Source organism: Pleurodeles waltl, chromosome 12 (genome assembly GCF_031143425.1).
Source record: "Pleurodeles waltl isolate 20211129_DDA chromosome 12, aPleWal1.hap1.20221129, whole genome shotgun sequence".
Classification (NCBI taxonomy): Eukaryota; Metazoa; Chordata; class Amphibia; order Caudata; family Salamandridae; genus Pleurodeles; species Pleurodeles waltl.
Window position 1 is genome coordinate 656,231,212 of NC_090451.1, and position 22,207 is coordinate 656,253,418.

The 22,207-nt window shown below is 45.4% G+C and overlaps 1 protein-coding gene across 5 annotated transcripts in view; it reads right to left on the reverse strand.

Annotated features, from left to right (window-relative positions):
• ZNF687 (zinc finger protein 687) overlaps positions 1-22,207 on the reverse strand; it is a 252,804-nt gene that overhangs the window by 129,975 nt on the left and 100,622 nt on the right. For all 5 annotated transcript variants that reach the window (XM_069218357.1, XM_069218358.1, XM_069218356.1 and 2 more), the window contains 2 exons: positions 8,149-8,327; positions 276-452 (listed from right to left, as the gene is read on the reverse strand). In XM_069218357.1, the coding sequence (XP_069074458.1) occupies positions 276-452; positions 8,149-8,327 (356 nt within the window). The remainder of the gene's footprint in view (positions 1-275; positions 453-8,148; positions 8,328-22,207) is intronic.

Genomic DNA, 22,207 nt, shown 5'->3' on the forward strand with positions numbered 1-22,207 from the left:
TCCCACTTGCATTGCCTGCTAGTGATGAGATGTGTATAAAACGGTTCAGTCGCGGGAAAACAAATTCCAAGATAAAAGTAACCTAAAACTGCCATCTTTCTTCACCCACAATACAGCAGTCTGATTGTGACCAATGACAGTTCCATAAAGAAAATTACTTCTTAAGGGCCAGTGTCAGTAAAAACAGGCTTTCTTTTGCACTTCCTTTAAACCCTCTTCATCAGGGAGGGATTGCCTGCAGTGGAGCCACTGTCACTTGGTTCCTGGGTACTTACTTTGAATGCTGACTGGTGAATCCTGGGTGCTGGGAGAAGACGTGGCCATGAGCGCTGGGGCCAGACTTGAAGGCCATAGGGCAGATCGGGCACTTGTGGAAGACCTCACAATGCGATGTCTGGATGTGGGACTTGATAGAGTTCACACCGCCAAACACCACTGAACAGCTGGGGCAGCTGGAACAAAGATTCAAAGTAAGTCAATCAAGAGGATACTCAGAAGTACTGAAACAGCAATCAGAAATATATTATGTTGACGCCCATAAAAAAGAGAAAATGATCATGCCTACAAAAACTGACATCACTAACATGTGGCAGTACAGCAAGCTTTTTCCACAGAAACTGCGGACTGTAGCAGAAGATCGAGCAGACAGAAAGAGTTACTGTGACAATTTAGAGGACTCAATTGTCCTACAACCTTGGACTTTTGGTAGGACTTCAATGGTTAACAAGCATCGGCAAAGCTAATAGCTCTCACATATGCCAGAGCTATTAGTTATGGCAATGTGTTTTAGTTATGTTGTACAACAGTGTGGCTGCTGTTCAGCATGGCTAAAAGTTAGTGACGTGGACTGGATTGGGGGTAGATTGAGCGCAGAGTCAATTTGGGTAGAGTGGAGTGTTCTGGATTGGGGTAGTGTGGGGTAAACTGGAAATGGATAGATTGGGGCGGAGTGGGGTAGAGTAGACTGTTGTGGATTGGGGTAGACTGCAGTAGGGTAGATTGGAGTGGAGTTGGGTAGATTGGGGTACAAGTGAGTAGAGAGGGGTAGACTGGGGTAGCCTGAAGTGGGATGAATTGGAGTGGGGTACAGTGGGATAGGGTTGATTGGGGAGGACTGGAGTAGATTGGAGTGGGGTAGGTCAGGGTGGAGTGGATTAAATTGCAATGGGTGGACTGGGATGGAGTGGGGTTGAGTGGGGTGTGGTAGAATGTGGTAGTCTGGAGTAGAATGGAGTGAGGTAACCGAGTTGAGTAGATTGGGGTAGGTTGGAGTGGAGTTGGTGCAGCTTTTAGGATACATCTCTCACACCTAAGTGGATATGAATATAGGGCACTTGCAAGCACTTTCGGTGGAATACATGAGAATAAGGACTTGGGTACAGGTTTTAAGGAGAAATAACGTAGTAGCTGCACTGCATAAAACTGAAGCGTTTTGAAAAGACACATTCTTTTGTATACACACAGAAGTCAAGTACATAGATATGAGACTGAGGACACAGGATTTAAGGAGAAATGGATTTACTGCGGCACAGCCCAAAATTGACACACTTTAAGTAGCCACATACTTCTGTGTTTGAAAATGCTCAGATGTGTCCAAAATGCTAATTTTGTTTAGTGGCAGCCTGGCCTGAAGCACATGACTGGACTGCTTGTCTGGGACTATGGGAGTCCGGTTTCAGACTAGTGTGTGCCATTTGTTTGGCGCTATAATGTGAAGCGCTGAACTGTAAAACAAAGTCACAAACTGCTTTACAGTCGGTGCCATTGTTTGGTGCTGTTAAAGGAAGCACCAAATTCCAAAACAATTTACAGCAACAGAAGCGCTGAACTGTAAAACAAAGTCACAAACTGCTTTACAGTCGGTGCCATTGTTTGGTGCTGTTAAAGGAAGCACCAAATTCCAAAACAATTTACAGCAACAAAAAACCTGTTGGGCAATAGTTAAAAGCTACCCAAAGGTGTAGCACAAAAGTGAAAATGATGGGACAGAAAAAAAAAACCTACCCTGAATCACAGCGTGAGCATCAAAGGACAGTGGAAGGACACTAATCAAATGAAATCGATTAGTAGGCATATAGTAGCCAATTAGGAAGCAGCTAAAAGTAATGACAATTAAGCCAGCAAATGGTAAGTAATGGGAGGGCTCCACGCCTTTTACTGTCTACAATACCCCTCGCACCAACAGCGCATGCATGCTGTTAGATGAGACCTAATAAAAAGGTGTAAGGAAATGCCTCCTTGGCATGGTTACCCCCTGACTTTTTGCCTTTGCTGATGCTAAGTTTTGATTTGAAAGTGTGCTGAGGCCTGCTAACCAGGCCCCAGCACCAGTGTTCTTTCCCTAACCTGTACTTTTGTTTTCACAATTGGCACACCCTGGCATCCAGGTAAGTCCCTTGTAACTGGTACCCCTGGTACCAAGGGCCCTGATGCCAGGGATGGTCTCTAAGGGCTGCAGCATGTCTTATGCCACCCTGGGGACCCCTCACTCAGCACAGACACACTGCTTGCCAGCTTGTGTGTGCTAGTGTGTGTGCTAGTGAAGACAAAACGTGTAAGTCGACATGGCACTCCCCTCAGCCAACCTCACACTGCCTATGCAGTATAGATAAGTCACCCCTCTAGCAGGCCTTACAGCCCTAAGGCAGGGTGCACTATACCATAGGGGAGGGCACCAGTGCATGAGCACTGTGCCCCTACAGTGTCTAAGCAAAACCTTAGACATTGTAAGTGCAGGGTAGCCAAAAGAGAATATGGTCTGGGAGTCTGTCAAACACGGACTCCACAGCACCATAATGGCTACACTGAAAACTGGGAAGTTTGGTACCAAACTTCTCAGCACAATAAATGCACACTGATGCCAGTGTACATTTTATTGTAACATACACCCCAGAGGGCACCTTAGAGGTGCCCCCTGAAACCTTAACCAACTACCTGTGTAGGCTGACTGGTTTTAGCAGCCTCCCACACTCGAGACATGTTGCTGGCCACATGGGGAGAGTGCCTTTGTCACTCTGTGGCTAGTAACAAAGCCTGTACTGGGTGGAGGTGCTTCACACCTCCCCCTGCAGGAACTGTAACACCTGGCGGTGAGCCTATGTGTTTTGGGCACCACTTGGAACTCTGCACCTGACCGGCCCTGAGTTGCTGGTGTGGTAACTTTGGGGTTGCTCTGAACCCCCAACGGTGGGCTACCTTGGACCCAAACTTGAACCCCGTAGGTGGTTTACTTACCTGCAAAAACTAACTAACTCTTACTCCCCCTAGGAACTGTGAAAATTGCACTGTGTCTAGTTTTAAAATAGCTATATGTGATTTATTTGAAAACTGTGTATGCTATTTTGATTATTCAAAGTTCCTAAAGTACCTACCTGCAATACCTTTCATTTAAAGTATTACATGTAAAATTTTAACCTGTGGTTCTTAAAATAAACTAAGAAAAGATATGTTTCTATACAAAAACCTATTGGCCTGGAATTGTCTTTGAGTGTGTGTTCCTCATTTATTGCTTGTGTGTGTACAACAAATGCTTAACACTACTCCTTTGATAAGCCTACTGCTCGACCACACTACCACAAAATACAGGGAGTGCAGAATTATTAGGCAAGTTGTATTTTTGAGGATTAATTTTATTATTGAACAACAACCATGTTCTCAATGAACCCAAAAAACTCATTAATATCAAAGCTGAATATTTTTGGAAGTAGTTTTTAGTTTTAGCTATGTTAGGGGGATATCTGTGTGTGCAGGTGACTATTACTGTGCATAATTATTAGGCAACTTAACAAAAAAAATATATATACCCATTTCAATTATTTATTATTACCAGTGAAACCAATATAACATCTCAACATTCACAAATATACATTTCTGACATTCAAAAACAAAACAAAAACAAATCAGTGACCAATATAGCCACCTTTCTTTGCAAGGACACTCAAAAGCCTGCCATCCATGGATTCTGTCAGTGTTTTGATCTGTTCACCATCAACATTGCGTGCAGCAGCAACCACAGCCTCCCAGACACTGTTCAGAGAGGTGTACTGTTTTCCCTCCTTGTAAATCTCACATTTGATGATGGACCACAGGTTCTCAATGGGGTTCAGATCAGGTGAACAAGGAGGCCATGTCATTAGATTTCCTTCTTTTATACCCTTTCTTGCCAGCCACGCTGTGGAGTACTTGGACGCGTGTGATGGAGCATTGTCCTGCATGAAAATCATGTTTTTCTTGAAGGATGCAGACTTCTTCCTGTACCACTGCTTGAAGAAGGTGTCTTCCAGGAACTGGGAGTTGAGCTTGACTCCATCCTCAACCCGAAAAGGCCCCACAAGCTCATCTTTGATGATACCAGCCCAAACCAGTACTCCACCTCCACCTTGCTGGCGTCTGAGTCGGACTGGAGCTCTCTGCCCTTTACCAATCCAGCCACGGGCCCATCCATCTGGCCCATCAAGACTCACTCTCATTTCATCAGTCCATAAAACCTTAGAAAAATCAGTCTTGAGATATTTATTGGCCCAGTCTTGACGTTTCAGCTTGTGTGTCTTGTTCAGTGGTGGTCGTCTTTCAGCCTTTCTTACCTTGGCCATGTCTCTGAGTATTGCACACCTTGTGCTTTTGGGCACTCCAGTGATGTTGCAGCTCTGAAATATGGCCAAACTGGTGGCAAGTGGCATCGTGGCAGCTGCACGCTTGACTTTTCTCAGTTCATGGGCAGTTATTTTGCGCCTTGGTTTTTCCACACGCTTCTTGCGACCCTGTTGACTATTTTGAATGAAACGCTTGATTGTTCGATGATCACGCTTCAGAAGCTTTGCAATTTTAAGAGTGCTGCATCCCTCTGCAAGATATCTCACTATTTTTGACTTTTCTGAGCCTGTCAAGTCCTTCTTTTGACCCATTTTGCCAAAGGAAAGGAAGTTGCCTAATAATTATGCACACCTGATATAGGGTGTTGATGTCATTAGACCACACCCCTTCTCATTACAGAGATGCACATCACCTAATATGCTTAATTGGTAGTAGGCTTTCGAGCCTATACAGCTTGGAGTAAGACAACATGCATAAAGAGGATGATGTGGTCAAAATACTCATTTGCCTAATAATTCTGCACTCCCTGTAGAGCATTAGTATTATCTCTTTTTGCCACTATCTTACCTCTAAGGGGAACCCTTGGACTCTGTGCATACTATTCCTTACTTTGAAATAGTGCATACTTCCTACAAAAGGATTACACGGCTTCCTGGAATTTGCAGCAATATCCAAGGACAAGCAGTCAAGTTCTAGCTCATGGAGGATGGTGTGAAAGTGTTTCATTTAACACGTAACAGCTACAGCACAATCAACATGGGCCAATGTCTAATTTTGTATTGCTTTTCAATGACTATGTGTATAATACATGCTTTGCGAAGGAAAAGAGCTAAAATGACTAACTTCAGTGAGAGAACAATTCTCTAGTCCTCCTCGAAATATAAATACCAAGCCTAACTGCTTTGATCACTACTCTCAGAAAAAAAGAAATTAGTCTAGGGCTCAGCAGACTAAAGCATCCACTACAGTAAACTGTGTTTGCGCTTCTGGCCAAAGGTCCAAATTATAGCAGGTACACTAAGCCTTTCAAGATTAATAAAAATGAATCATAGAGTTGAGTAGCAATAAAATTTTCAGTACCAAGATACTGCATGAATGGCCTGTTAAGAATTACATACGTTATGTTACAAGGCACTTTTGACCTTTGGGGTCATTGTGATTGGAGAAATAAGTCACATGCTAATTTTATCTTGCAGGTAAAATTTGTGAACGGATGGAGGCACACGGGGAAAAATGACTCAGTGTGCCAACCTAATCCCATCATGTTCTACACCTCGGACAGCTACAGATTTGTATTCAGTGCTTTATCACTCAACCAAATTTTACAGAAAACTGCAGTATCATGAATATCTGCCTCCTGGCAAGGTGAAGGGACCAGAACACTTGTAATCCACTTTTCAAATTAGTGTTTACTCTCTGCTGCAAACTGGTACTACGAGATTAAGCATAAGTCTTTGCAACCAAACATTTTACTGGTATCACCAGTTCTTTAACTTGCAACCTAGAACGCATGGCTAACTCTTGGTTACGGCTAAAACCGAATTCAATTAAGCAGGCAGCACCAAGGTTTGCGTGCTCTACAAAGCCTCGGTTTCTATGGGGGTCAGAGTAGATTTTTCAGTTGCCCGTGGCAATGGTGAACACAGTGGTAATTCCACTCCAGTTCTTTTTTCTTAGTTCAGCTCTATCCTCCTGTTCTCTTTTCATTCTCCACCTATCCTCATAATCTTATCTCTTTCACAGAAGGTGTGAAGTTTCCAAGACTTGCATAGAAATGCTGCGATCATGAGTCTTACTGCCTAAGCTGTCATACTATCGTACCCCGTTTCTGTGTAAACTGACATGCTTTTACTGTTTTTCATTACCAATATGAGAATCAAGTGGGTGCATTTGTCTCCATTATTTTTTTAGTCTTGTGGATACTTCAGTGTCTGCATTTGCTTTCATAATCTACGATAAAATCAGCAATCGGATGCATTAAAAACCCAGATTTGGAATCACAGACAGAGGGTGACTTTGCTCTAGGACTATCACTCATGTCAGGTTCGCAGCAAAAACCAGCCTCAGTCAAAAGTAACACCGGGGCATGGAAGAAGTGGCCTTCAGCCTATCGCTGCTGATTTTCCAGCCCAGAACAAGCTGTGATACGGAAAAGCTGACTTGATCATTTCTAACGACATCCGAGGTATGCTGTGCTTTGATCTTGAGAAACCCAAATGCCAGCTTGATATTTACTGCTTTAGCTAAAAATAGCGTCCGCTTAAAAACAGCTTGAGGGTGTTAGGTTGTTAAGAAGACAATAACCATGTCAAATGTTCTTGATGTTTTCGCTGGCCATGACATGCTTAGTTGCCACTTGTCCCGTCCCCCCAGATCTTATCAGTATTGATCACTGAAGGGGTCGGCTTTGAGTTTTTTTGTGGTGCAATTCACAGCCCCGCCGAGAGGTCTCCCCATGCCCCTTCAGCCTCCACTCGGTCAAGGGGCTGCACTGAGAATTTAGTCTCATAATTGCTTACGTAGGCAGTCTATGTGCAAGGACAGCGGCTCCAGCGCCTTGGGCCACAGCACTGGCTCTAAACGCCGACCAGCGGGGGTCAGGGCTGATTTGGGGTACATGGAGACATACTTACAACGACTAGGAGGGAGGTTCACGAGCCCTGCTAACTGCTGGGTGGAGCGTTGGCATCCTTTTGGAATGAGGGGCATTTAGCTTCCCAATGGGGCATCCAGTGTCGGGTGGCACTTACCAGAGGCGATCCAGCCACAATATTTGCGTCACCCTTGGGTGAGCATTCTTAGTTATTCGCACAGATCGGGTGAGTCTGCAAGGCTCAGTCATCACGCACTAGTTCTCTTGCAGTAGTCACACTTCCACTAGTTGGGCAGTTAGTATGTGGTAAGAATGTCCTGTCATCAAGCAGCTCCATGGGTCTGCAGAGGTAGCTGCATCCTGGCTCTCCTTCCCTGAGACCAGGAGGGAACCTTCATCCAAGCAGGGAACGGAGCATCATAAAAGGCCTGTGCTTTATAAGTGTAGTTTTTCCGCATGAGGCAGATGACTGAAGGTAGTGTTCGGAGTACTGAATGTGTACTACTTGGAAAGCAGGATATTGGCACTAAAAACCCTCCTGGAAAGCAGAAAAAGCTCCTCACAGGTTTCTGGATAGAATCATTCATGATCAATGGACCATAAATATTCAAGTGATAGAACAATGCAGCCCTAATAAGCGACAATCTAAAGCAATTCAATATTTTCCAGTATCAAAATTGCATTTTACTGAGCACAGAGAAAAAACAAGGATGTAGGCGTTAATTAGAAATAAACAAGGGGGAACTTACAAAGAAGAGATAGCAAGTTATATTAAATGTCACCCAATTTCATAATTAAACAAAATCGATGTTTGAATTTCATAATTGAAATTCAATGTTAAAAAAAGACAAGCGTTTTCTGATTAACCTCATTACTTCTTCTCGCACAAATAGATTCTGCACTTGAAATAATAGGCTGATAAGATTCACCAAACGTAGGTCGCACCCAGAATGATCTCTTACCGGTAGCCCACCCTCCGCGAAAAATGCAGGCACGACTCCTTCAAGTGGGCCTGATAGGTCTCCGTGCGAAAGATGCCCCCGCACTCCGGGCAGACGTTTGGTGGGCGATTTTTGTGCATCCGGGTGTGGGCTGTGAAACTACAGCAGTTCGGCATCATCATAGGACATACAGAGCAAACCTGTAGACAAGCGGAAAAGTGGGTCACAGGCAAGAACAGCAATGGGGCCGATTATCAGAAGCAGGAAAAAACTTGGAAACAGACGCTTAGGCTGAAGTTAATAAAGGGAGAAATACAACTTGGAACTATAGGAACAGGTTCAGTCACAGGCACCTTAAAACAATACCAGGTATGAAAATAAAGGTGATCACAGGTAGCGACAAACATGGCCGCAGGTGCACTTGCTGATGCACATCCAGGAGATAAATAATCCCAGGTGTGCGCAGAGAGGGAAGGGGGAGCTGTGCACATGCAGGCATCGAACTGGGTGAGAGAGTGTGCTTCAGGAGAGGAATATCCAAATATGCCTCCATACAGAAAGAACAGAGTGGGGGGCAAAAGTGCACGTGGGGAGAAACATTCGTGTGCGAACAGTAGAATAAATGCAGTGACACATACATATGTAAACAGGCTCAGATGTGCACATACTGAGCGGACAAACATGGGTGAGGTGCACATTAGGAGGGACACATAGGTTTAGAACGATTAAACTAGTTACTTGCAACAATAATTTTGAGTTTGAAACTCTTCTAGAATGAAATGCAATTAACTATTATGCTTGTTGGGTCTGGGAAACATTTTCAGAGTAAACGTATTTATTTTAAAGCTTCACAACAAGTAGACCAGCTAAAACTTTCTAGGATAGGATATCCAACGCATGCCCATTATGTGTCAGGACGTAGACCTCTTCAGTTCATTTTTTCTCGATATTTTTTATGTATGGATAACGAGAGTTCTTAACTTCCTTTCCCTCTTGTGCCCGGACTCCCCTCCTTCACCAGCAGGTGAGGGGGGGGGGTCAAATGGATTCTAGAACAGTCCCCAAATTACAAAATGAGTTTCACTTGCAGCGTGACCTATTATACATGCTACGCATTAAGTAAGTTTCCAGCAGTGGAGGAGGGCCTTCCAGAGCTTTCCTCTGAAGCTCAACATGTACACAATTATGCCTCGTCAGGAAGTGTAGGGGGCCATACTGCTACCAATCAAATGTTATCGAGGCATTTCGAATGCATGCCAAGGCTGGCCCCCTTAATGGGCCCTTGCTTTCACCCAGTGCTTTACCAGCTGAAAAGCAACAAAGATGAATTGTCTGAACAATCCATCTTACTATGGTTCCTTTGGTAACTGCTCTTCCTCTCAATTTAAAGTATGTGCCATAAAAAATTGTTGGTTCTGCCCAACGTTGTTCACCGTATATCCCATGTAACAGCTTTTCTAACATGCAGAGGCTGTAACGCCTTTACAGTGTAGTTTTTGGAATTAATTTTGATTTGTTACCATTTCATTGCTACTCTTTACGTATTTTTTTAACACAGGCTGTTAAATCGTTAAAACCTGAGCAATTGTCAAATGTATTAAACTTGTTTTATGTACCTACTCAAATCGAATTTGGCTCAGACTCACTAACACTATGTTTAGATTCCAACTCGGAGTGGAAGTTCTGTGGAGGGTGTATTCTCTGTTCCTTCCAAAAACCTTTTAATGCCCGAGTTTATTGACTAACAAATGGAATAATGATTGAATTATGACGCCCTCGTGCTACCTTGACGCCATCTTACAAGTGTATCCATTTTGAAACAGAGCACTTTCTTGTTGCTGAACCTCCAGCCTCCTTTATCACAGCCGTACATCTTTGTGGTAAATTAACAGCCTGAGGGTCTCTGAGACTTCAGGAGCCAGGCTGCCTGATTAAGGCTTGCAGACAAGATTTTCTTCTTCCCAAGTATATGGTGAAATCCTGGCAACTGCCATATCTTCTTGGGAGGCATGTTCTGGAGATGCTAGAACCATGGCTGTTGAACCCCTTGTGGCGCAATAAGAATCACGGTCTTTTTGAAACCTTGCACCTGCTGATGACTGGAGCAATCGGTGGTACTGATTCAGATGCTGTGCTTAACTGTTCTATTTAGTAGTGGGTCCAGAAGAGTTTGAGGTAGCCTTTTTTTCAATACAAAAATTGGTGTAGACTTTAGACTCACATTGACAACTTTAAGACCACAATGCCACTCACTCTACATGACTTATATTTTAGACTTTTTCCTTGTATTTTCCTCATTTGCTGTGGAGGTGCAAGGGTCACAAGAGAATTGAAATGAATTTCAAACTGCAAAATCCTATTTAGAAGTAAGTCACTGGAATCTTTTGGAACGTGAAATCTTTTCTAGAGTCACTTGCTGTGCACCTACTGTGTAATATTGTTCCTCCTGTGGAGGCAACTCTGATGATAGAATAAAGCTAAATAAATGTTTACAAATGTGTTTGATGTACTACAGTCTTATTTTCTGCTCAAATGTCTACACAGTAGTGTTTTGCAAAAAGTAACTTGATTACCAGGTTGCCAAGTCTTAATGACTCGTTGCTAGGAAAAGCAAACGCAGCTCCTTTCTGTGGGCATGTGCTCTTGGTTTAACCTCTACACGTTTGTTTGCTGATGGATAGCTCAACTGCAGTGTTTGCACTAGCCATCTTGCGATGGTACCTTTTCTTACACGTGTCCAACACTTGTGGAGCAATCAAGTCATTTCCAAATGGATTGCATCCCCTCAATAGATATATATTTCTGCTGCACTGTTTGGTTTTTGAAAAAATGAAGTTAGCTTAATTATTGATTGAGTTGAAAACAGGATACCACTTTTGGTGAAACTGCTTCCATAACTAGCTTGTGATCCCTTAAACACAGTTCTGGAATTATCAGTCCTTGCAATTCAAGAACTGTTCTTAGAGAATAAACTGCTATTACAAAGGCAGTCTCCAAAGTAAGATGCTTTAAAGTAGCTTTGGTCATAGCTTTAATTGGCACTTTTATCACCCCGGTTAACACAAGCTTATAACGCCCTAAGTACTAATTACTAGTAGCAAAAAATCTGGATGCAATTTGTCACCAGTATTTCTGCTTCCAGCAAAAAATAACGAACAGACCTATGTACTGTTATACTGGTTCACTAAATTCAAATTTACAGTGGGCCACAATCAGAGCTACTTCATGAATATATCTGTTGTCCGTTACTAATTTTCTGGCCTGCTAAGGGGTTTGCAGAACACAAAGTCTATGATCGCCTAGCAATAAAGTAAACAACATTTTGATTTGCTTGCCATGTGTTATGTTATAGTGATTTATAGAGCACATGGTTGCCCCATAGGGCTTCCAGCGCTGTGAGAGAAGAACAAGTTACTTACCTTCGGTAACGAGGTATCTGGTAGAGACTATCTAGCTGCAGATTCCTTACCTTAGAATTCCCTGGCGTCCGCTTCAAATCCAGAATTTTTCTGCTGAGCAGTACCCTGCGCGCGCCGTCGGGCGGAGTCGTTCGGATCCGCCTGCGTCATTAGCGTCGTTGGAGCAGTCTATGACGTCACGGTTGTCTATATAGACGTCGTCTCGGCGCGCATACTTTTCCCACAACTTGCCACGCCCGAAGCGCAGAGTCATGGAAGAACCAACAGTTATGGATTTTATCTCCTTATTTGACTGTTTGAAGTAAAAATTCTTTCATGCCTTTAAGAAAGGCAAAAATGCAAAAATCATATGGAAAATGTCACTTACCCAGTGTACATCTGTTCGTGGCATTAGTCGCTGCAGATTCACATGCTGTGCACATCCCGCCATCTGGTGTTGGGCTCGGAGTGTTACAAGTTGTTTTTCTTCGAAGAAGTCTTTTCGGGTAACGAGATCGAGGGACTCCTCCCATTTCGGCTCCATTGCGCATGGGAGTCGACTCCATCTTAGATTGTTTTCCCCCCACAGAGTGTGAGGTAGGAGTTGTATGTGCTAGTAATAGTGCCCATGCAATGGAGTGAATACGTATGTACATAATGTAGTTTAAAGATATATATATTTACAAATATACAGATGTTCAAGATCAACTTCTAAACGGCTACAGGCTCCCGGGGAGGCGGGTGGGCGCATGTGAATCTGCAGCGACTAATGCCACGAACAGATGTACACTGGGTAAGTGACATTTTCCGTTCAGTGGCATGTGTAGCTGCAGATACACATGCTGTGCATAGACTAGTAAGCAGTTATCTCCCCAAAAAGCGGTGGTTCAGCCTGTAGGAGTTGAAGTTGTCTGAAACAATGTTCGTAGTACTGCTTGGCCTACTGTGGCTTGCTGTGTTGTTAGCACGTCTACACAGGAGTGTTTGGTAAATGTATGAGGCGTAGACCATGTAGCTGCCTTACATATTTCTGTCATTGGAATATTTCCTAGAAAGGCCATGGTAGCACCTTTCTTTCTAGTTGAGTGTGCCTTTGGTGTAATAGGCAGTTCTCTTTTAGCTTTAAGATAACAGGTTTGAATGCACTTAACTATCCATCTAGCAATGCCTTGCTTAGAAATTGGATTTCCTGTATGAGGTTTTTGGAAAGCAATAAATAATTGTTTTGTTTTGCGAATTAGTTTTGTTCTGTCAATGTAGTACATTAACGCTCTTTTGATGTCCAATGTATGTAGTGCTCTTTCAGCTACAGAGTCTGGCTGTGGGAAGAACACTGGTAATTCTACTGTTTGATTTAAGTGGAACGGTGATATGACCTTTGGTAAAAATTTAGGATTTGTTCGTAGAACTACTTTATGCTTGTGTATCCGAATAAATGGTTCTTGTATGGTAAATGCTTGAATCTCACTTACTGTTCTTAAAGATGTGATGGCAATTAAAAATGCAACTTTCCATGTTAAGTATTGCATTTCACAAGAGTGCATGGGCTCAAAAGGTGGACCCATGAGTCGTGTTAAGACAATGTTGAGGTTCCATGAAGGAACTGGTGGTGTTCTTGGTGGTATAATTCTCTTTAGACCTTCCATAAATGCTTTTATGACTGGTATTCTAAATAGAGAAGTTGAGTGCGTAATTTGCAGGTAAGCTGAAATTGCTGTAAGATGTATTTTAATGGAAGAAAAAGCTAGCTTTGATTTTTGCAAATGTAGTAAGTATCCTACGATGTCTTTGGCAGATGCGTGTAAGGGTTGAATTTGATTATTGTGGCAGTAATAGACAAATCTTTTCCACTTATTTGCATAGCAATGTCTAGTGGTAGGTTTCCTAGCTTGTTTTATGACCTCCATACATTCCTGTGTAAGGTCTAAATGTCCGAACTCTAGGACTTCAGGAGCCAGATTGCTAGATTCAGCGATGCTGGATTTGGGTGTCTGATCTGTTGTTTGTGTTGCGTTAACAGATCTGGTATGTTTGGTAGTTTGACATGAGGCACTACTGAGAGGTCTAGTAGTGTTGTGTACCAAGGTTGCCTTGCCCATGTCGGTGCTATTAGTATTAGTTTGATTTTGTTTTGACTCAGCTTGTTTACTAGATATGGAAGGAGTGGGAGAGGGGGAAAAGCGTAAGCAAATATCCCTGACCAACTCATCCATAACGCATTGCCCTGAGACTGATCTTGTAGGTAGCTGGATGAGAAGTTTTGGCATTTTGCGTTTTCCTTTGTTGCAAATAGATCTATTTGTGGCGTTCCCCAACTCTGGAAGTAAGTATTCAGTATTTGGGGGTGAATCTCCCATTCGTGGATCTGTTGGTGATCCCGAGAAAGATTGTCCGCTAGCTGGTTCTGAATTCCTGGAATAAATTGTGTTATTAGGCGAATGTGGTTGTGAATCGCCCAATGCCATATTTTCTGTGCCAGGAGACACAACTGTGTTGAGTGTGTCCCTCCCTGTTTGTTTAGGTAATACATCGTTGTCATGTTGTCTGTTTAGACAAGAATGTGTTTGTAGCTTATTATGGGTTGAAATGTTTTCAGCGCTAGAAATACTGCCAATAGTTCTAAGTGATTTATGTGAAACAGTTTTTGGTGAGTGTCCCATTGTCCTTGGATGCTGTATTGATTGAGGTGTGCTCCCCACCCTATCATGGAGGGATCTGTTGTTATTACGTATTGTGGCACTGGGTCTTGGAAAGGCCGCCCTTGGTTTAAATTTATACTGTTCCACCATTGAAGCGAGGTGTATGTTTGGCGGTCTACCAACACCAGATCTAGAATTTGACCCGGTGCCTGTGACCACTGTGATGCTAGGCACTGTTGTAAGGGCCGCATGTGCAACCTTGCGTTTGGGACAATGGCTATGCATGAGGGCATCATGCCTAAGAGTTTCATCACCATTTTGACTTGTATTTTTTGATTTGGATACATGGCCTGTATTACATTGTGAAATGCCTGAACTCTTTGTGGACTTGGAGTGGCAATCCCTTTTGCTGTGTTGATTGTCGCCCCTAAGTATTGCTGTGTTTGACACGGCAGAAGGTGTGACTTTGTGTAGTTGATTGAGAAACCTAGTTTGTGTAGGGTTTCTATGACATACTTTGTGTGTTGTGAACACTTTTCTAGAGTGTTGGTTTTGATTAACCAATCGTCTAGGTACGGGAACACATGTATTTGCTGCCTTCTGATATGTGCAGCTACGACTGCTAGGCACTTTGTAAAAACTCTTGGCGCAGTTGTTATTCCGAATGGCAACACCTTGAATTGGTAATGTGTTCCTTGGAATACAAACCTTAAGTACTTTCTGTGTGAAGGATGTATCGGTATATGGAAATATGCATCCTTTAGGTCTAGTGTTGTCATGTAGTCTTGTTGTTTGAGTAGTGGGATTACGTCTCGTAATGTCACCATGTGAAAGTGATCTGATTTGATGTAGGTATTTAATGTTCGGAGATCTAATATAGGTCTCAGAGTCTCGTCTTTTTTGGGTATGAGAAAGTACAGAGAGTAAACTCCTGTTCCTTTCTGGTGTTCTGGTACTAATTCTATTGCTTCTTTTAGTAGTAATGCCTGAACTTCTAGTCCTAGAAGATCTATATGTTGTTTTGACATATTGTGTGTTTTCGGTGGCACGTTTGGAGGGAATTTGAGAAATTCTATGCAATAACCATGCTGGATAATTGCCAGTACCCAAGTGTCTGTTGTTATCTCCTCCCAATGTTTGTAAAATTATCTTAGTCTCCCCCCCACAGGTGTTATGTGTTGGGGATGTGTGACTTGGAAGTCACTGTTTGTTTTGAGGGGTTTTGGGGCTTTGGAACTTCCCTCTATTTTTTTGGGAATTGTGCCCCTCTATATTGCCCCCGAAAACTTCCCCGCTGGTATTGGCTTTGATAAGTGGGCTTTGCTTGTGAGGTTGTGGCCTCTGTAGGTTGACCTCGAAACCCTCCCCTAAATGGTGTTTTGCGAAATGTGCCTCTGCTTTGTGGGGAGTAGAGTGCGCCCATGGCTTTTGCGGTATCAGTATCTTTTTTGAGTTTTTCAATAGCAGTGTTGACTTCCGGCCCAAACAACTGCTGTTCATTAAAGGGCATATTCAGCACGGCTTGTTGTATTTCCGGCTTGAATCCTGGCGTACGCAACCATGCGTGTCTCCTTATTGTTATTGCAGTATTTACTGTCCTTGCAGCTGTATCTGCTGCATCCATTGATGACCGTATCTGATTATTGGAGATACTTTGTCCTTCTTCTACCACTTGTTGTGCCCTTTTCTGGAACTCTTTGGTTAAGTGTTCTATGAAATGCTGCATTTCGTCCCAATGAGCTCTATCGTATCTTGCCAAAAGTGCTTGTGAATTGGCAATACGCCATTGGTTTGCTGCTTGTGCTGCAACTCTTTTACCCGCAGCATCGAATTTGCGACTCTCCTTGTCTGGAGGTGGTGCATCTCCCGAGGTATGAGAGTTTGCTCTCTTGCGAGCTGCCCCAACAACCACAGAATCTGGTGTTAATTGCTGCGTAATATAAACAGGGTCTGTTGGTGGTGGCTTATACTTTTTTTCCACCCTTGGAGTTATGGCTCTGCCTTTAACAGGCTCCTGAAATATTTGTTTTGAATGTTTTAGCATTCCTGGGAGCATAGGTAAGCTTTGGTATTGGCTATGAGTGGAGGAGAGTGTATTAAATAAAAAGTCATCCTCAATTGGTTCTGAATGCAAGGCGACGTTATGAAACGCAGCTGCCCTTGAGACCACCTGCATGTAGGATGTACTGTCTTCAGGTGGCGACAGCTTTGTAGGGTAACAGTCTGGGCTGTTATCTGATACAGGAGCATCATAAAGGTCCCATGCATCAGGATCATCTTGACTCATTGCAGTAGGAGTCGGAGATTGCATCAGTGGTGGAGTGACTACCGGTGATGTGTGCATTGATGGTGGTGGAGTTGTTTGCCTTGCCACCTTTGCCTGTGGCTGCTTGTCCTTTTCTTGAAAGGCAAGTCTTCTTTTCATCTTAATTGGGGGAAGAGTGCTTATCGTCCCTGTGTCTTTTTGAATGTGGAGCCTTCTTTGAGTGTAGTCTGGCTCAACAGATTGAAGTTCCTCTCCGAACTTATGTCCTTGCATCTGGGAGGACAATCCCTGTTCCTCTGTGTAGGAACCTGTTTTCGGTTCCGATGCTGGATGTTTCGGAATCAAAATCTTTTTGGTCGCTTTTTTGGGCTCCGAGGCAACCTTCTTTATTTTCGGCGTTGTGGTTTCTCGGTGCCGAACCATTTCGGTGCCACTGTCTCGGTGCCGAATCTGTTCAGGGCCGGTGTCTCGGGCCCGAGATTGCTGTGTGGCGGTATCTCGACCGGAGTCGGATGACTTCGCCACATGCATGCCCTTTTTCGGTGCCGATGATCGGTCACCTATCTTTCGGGTTAAGCCATGGCCTGTTGGCGGTGGCGTCCCCTGGGCTTTTGTTGTCTTCTCGTGAGTTTTATGTTTTGATGTCTTACTTACGGTTTTCGGCGTTTCTTCGTGATCGAGCTCGTCCGAGTCCGATTCATGGATGGAGAAGCTTTCTTCTTCCTTCTCGAAACGCCCTTGTCCTGTCGGCGCCGACGCCATCTGCAGCCTTCTTGCTCTTCGGTCTCTTAATGTCTTCCTCGACCGAAACGCTCGACAGGCTTCACAGGTATCCTCCTTGTGCTCTGGAGACAGACACAAGTTACAGACCAGATGCTGATCTGTATATGGATACTTGTTATGGCATTTTGGGCAGAAGCGGAATGGGGTCCGTTCCATCAGCCTTGAAGAGACACGTGGCCGGGCCGACCAGGCCCAGACGGGGGGGGGGGGGGAAATCGAAAAAACCCCAAAGGGCCACCGGAGCTCTTCAAAAGTCGGTGTCGATCTGTTATAACTAACCCGATACCGAACGCAAACAATACCGACGATTTTTCGGAGATTCTAACCAACTTTCCGACCCGAAACACGGAGCGAAAAGGAACACGTCCGAACCTGATGGCGGAAAAAAAACAATCTAAGATGGAGTCAACGCCCATGCGCAATGGAGCCGAAATGGGAGGAGTCCCTCGATCTCGTGACTCGAAAAGACTTCTTCGAAGAAAAACAACTTGTAACACTCCGAGCCCAACACCAGATGGCGGGATGTGCACAGCATGTGTATCTGCAGCTACACATGCCACCGAACATATACACAAATATATATATTTGTATAAAAATATCCGCAGAGCTGGGAGGCTTGGGTGGGTGTAAGGAATCTGCAGCTAGATAGAGTCTCTACCAGATACCTCATTACCGAAGGTAAGTAACTTGTTCATCTGATAGAGACTTCTAGCTGCAGCTTCCTTACCTTAGAATAGATACCCAAGCTATAACCCACGGCGGTGGGTCTGAAGGAGATTTTTATACCAGGAAGTCCTGCAAGACAGAACGGGCAAAATGCCCCTCTCTTCTCACCTGGCTATCCAGGCAGTAGTGTTTTGCAAACGTGTGCAAGGAAGCCCATGTTGCCGCCTGACAGATGTCCACCACAGGTACACCATGTGCTAACGCAGTGGTAGCAGCTTTCCCCCTAGTAGAGTGAACTCTCAAGCCCTAAGGAGGCTGGTTCTTCGCCAAAGCATAGCAGATCTTTATACAGAGAATGACCCAGGGCGAAATGGATCGTTTCTGTACTGCCCGACCCTTCTTTGCACCAACGTACCCCACAAAGAGTTGGTCGTCCACCCGGAACTCTTTACTGCGATCAAGATAGAACGATAACGCTCTTTTTGGGTCCAGCCGATGGAGACGCTCCTCTTCTTTAGAGGATGCGGTGGTGCAACGAAGGTGGGCAGGGTGATATTTTGACCAAGATGGAAAGGGGTCACCACCTTAGGGAGGAAAGAGGCACAAGTTCAGAGAACCACTTTTTGAGGAAAGATTGTGAGATACGGCGGTTTTGATGACAAAGCCTGTAGCTCACTCACTCTTCTGGCAGATGTAATTGCCACCAAAAAGGCTGTCTTAATAGTGAGCAGCCGAAAAGGACAGTTATGTAAGGGCTCGAAGGGAGCACACATAAGGAAGGTAAGAACCAGATTAAGGTCCCACTGGGGCATAACAAAAGGCACAGGCGGGAACAAATGCACAAGCCCTTTCAAAAATCTCTGTACTATAGGTGATTTAAACAAAGATGGTTGATTGGGCAACTGAAGAAAGGCCGATAAGGCTGCAAGATAGCCCTTGAGAGTCCCTAAGGAGGAACCCTATTGGGCGAGAGATAATATAAACAAAAGGATATTAGACAGAGAAGAAGAAAGAGGATCAATAGACCTCTCTGTACAATATGAAACAAAATGTTTCCAACGGCAGGCGTAGATCGACTTAGTAGAGGGACGCCTGGCTGCCAGAATGACATCACAGACCTTGTGAGGGAGGTCATAAACCATCAACTGTCGCCGCTCAATCTCCAAGCATGAAGGCGCAGAGTTGACAGGTTCGGGTGGAGAACCTTCCCCTGCTGCTGTGACAGAAGATCCTCCCGAAGAAGCAGCCTGATTGGAGGACCGATGCTCATTTTGAGAAGCTCTGGATACCAAACTCTCCGTGCCCAATCCGGAGCCACTAGGATTACTTGGGCCCGGTCGTTCTTGATTTTCTTGAGAACTCTGGGCAGAACTGGTATAGGCGGAAAGGCGTACAGGAGGCCTGAACTCCACTCGCAACGAAAAGCGTTGCCTAGCGATCACCCCCTTGGAAACTCCAACGCCCAAAACTCCTGACATTGCACGTTCTCTACAGAGGCGAACAGATCTAACTAAGGCTCTCCCCACTGCTTAAAGAGTCCTTGCGCCACCTCCGGATGGAGACTCCATTCGTGATCCTCTAAGCATTTTTGGCTGAGCTCGTCTGCCCTGGCGTTCAGAGAACCTGCCAGGTGTTGAACCATCAGGGTCATGCCCTGCTGTTCCAGCCATGTCCAGAGACGTAAAGCTTCTTGACAAAGGGTCCACGACCCCACACCACCCTGCTTGTTGCAGTACCACATTGCGGTAGTGTTGTCCGTGAACACCTGCACCACCTTCCCTTTCACAAAAGGAAGAAATGCTTTTAATGCTAGTCGGATCGCCCGAAGCTCCAGCAAGCTGATGTGGAGCCCAGATTGCGCCGGAGACCAGTGACCTCTAATCTCCACCTCTCCGAGATGGCCGCCCCATCCCAGAAGTGACGCATCTGTCACTACTGTTAGATCTGGTTGGGGAAGGTAGAGGAGTCTGCCTTTGACCCAATCACAGTTCACTAACCACCACTGCAGATCCTTTGCAGTCCCCTCCGAGATCTGAACCACGTCGGTAAGATTTCCCTGATGCTGTTCCCATTGGAACTTCTGGTCCCACATCAGAGCCCTCATGCGCCATCTGGAATGCTTGACCAATAGGATGCAGGAAGCCATGAGTCCCAAAAGCCTCAGAGTTTGTCTCACCAAAATCCAGGATAGAGGCCAAAACATCGGTATAAAAACCTGAATATCCTGGACCCGCTGTTCAGGAGGATAGGCCAGATACTGCACTGTGTCCAGAACAGCTCTGATGAAAGTGAGCTTCTGAGAGGGAGTCTGGTGTGACTTCAGCACATTTATAGTGAACCCCAGCGAATGCAGGAGGTCCGCCGTTGTCTGGAGGTGGGTGACGAGAGCCTGGGGCGTAGGAGCCTTCAGCAGGGGGAAGACTGACATCCCTGACCTGCGCAGATGAGCTGCCACCACCGCCATCACCTTTGTTAGCACCCGAGGGGCACTGGTGAGACCAAAAGGAAGCACCGTAAACTCTTGTGGCCCACCTTGAACCGCAGGTAACGCCTGTGGGCTGGCAGGATAGGAATGTGGAAATACGCATCCTGCAAATACAACGCTACTATCCAGTCTCCTTGGTCTAGGGCAGGGGCAAGAGTGAGCATCTTGAATTTCTCCTTCTTGAGGAAGAGATTGACGTCCCTTAAATCCAAGATAGGGCGAAGGCCTTTGTTCTTTTTGGGAATCAGAAAGTAGCGGGAATAACAACCACTGCCTACTTCTGATATCGGGACACTTTCTATGGCTCCCTTGGCCAAGAGAGCCGTAACTTCCTCGCAGAGCAAAACCAGATGGTCCTCCATCAGCCATTCCTTTGTCGGAGGAATAGAAGGAGGGAAAGAATGGAAGGGAAGGGAGTAACCCTTCGGTATGATCTGCAGGACCCACTTGTCCGTTGTGATGGAAAGCCAGTGAGGGAGATGAAAATGAAACCTCCCTCGAACTGGACGGACGTGATCCTGCAGAACCATACTAGGAGGGCTTGGGCGCAGTGGAGGGGGGCTGTGTGGAGGCTGACCTTTGGCCAGACCCTCTGGGTCTGATGGTACCACGACCACGTCCTCTTCCGGGATATTGGGAAGCCTGAGGACAGTGGCTAAACTGTGGCTGGCGTGGTACCACGCCCCTTCCAAAGCCTCGAAAGGGGCGAAAGACAGACTGCTGTAGTGCTGGAGCTGAAAGGCCCAAGGATCTGGCCGTAGCTCAAGAATCCTTGAACCTCTCAAGCGCTGAGTCTGCCTTTTTGCCAAAAAGGCGAGAGCCATCAAAGGGCATGTCCATCAAGCTGGACTGGACATCCCCTGAGAACCCAGTTGAACGTAGCCAGGCGTGGCGACGTAGGGCCACGGACGATGAAATCGGTCTGCCCAGCGAGTCGATCGTGTCCAAACCACACCTGATCGTAAACTTGGCTGCATCTCCCCCATTCTTGACAGCCTGGGTGAGAGTGTCCCGTATGCCCTCCGGGACCTGGGGCAGCACCTGTGCCACCGTATCCCATAAAGTATGGGAATAACGGCCCAATAGGCAAGAGGTGTTTACGGACCTCAATGCCAGGCTGGTAGAAGAAAACAGCTTCTTCGCAAGCTGGTCCAGCCTCTTGGATTCCCTTTCCTGGGAAGCGGAAGGGAAGGCACCACGGGAAGTAGAGACTTGGACAACCAAGCTCTCAGGAGTGGGGTGTTGAGTCAGGAACTAGGGTCGCTCGGAGGGGGTCTATGGCGGCGGCCGACCGTCCTATTCACAGGAGCCCCTATAGTGGGTTTGGACCATGTACCCAGAAGGACGTCTGTAAGAGCCTCATTGAAGGGCAACATCAACTCTGATGTTGTCACCCCTGGTTGTAGCACTTCTGTCAGGATATTCGTCCTGACTGGCACCGTAGGCAAATATAGGTCCAAAACCTCTGCTGCCCTACGCACCACCATAGCAAATGAAGCACCCTTCTCCGTAGCCACATTAGGAGGAGAGAGCATACCAGCATCTGGAGACATGTCCAGTCCACTAGCCTCCCCTAGATCCTCATACCAGTCCTGCTGCAAGCCACATTCTAAAGGGTCCTCAGACCCCTCCCATTCCTCTCCTGCGTCTGGCTGATCTAAATAATGCTCAGACAATGATCTGGGCCGAATTGGCTCAGTCTGAGTTGACGTCGTACGACGTTGCTCCGGATCATCCGGAATAAGGATGGGGCTACCACCGGTGGGCGCCGGATCCAGTATCGGATCCTGGGGTCCCCAACGGCACCGAGGCCGAAGCTGCAGACGTTGAATCCAAAGGGGCC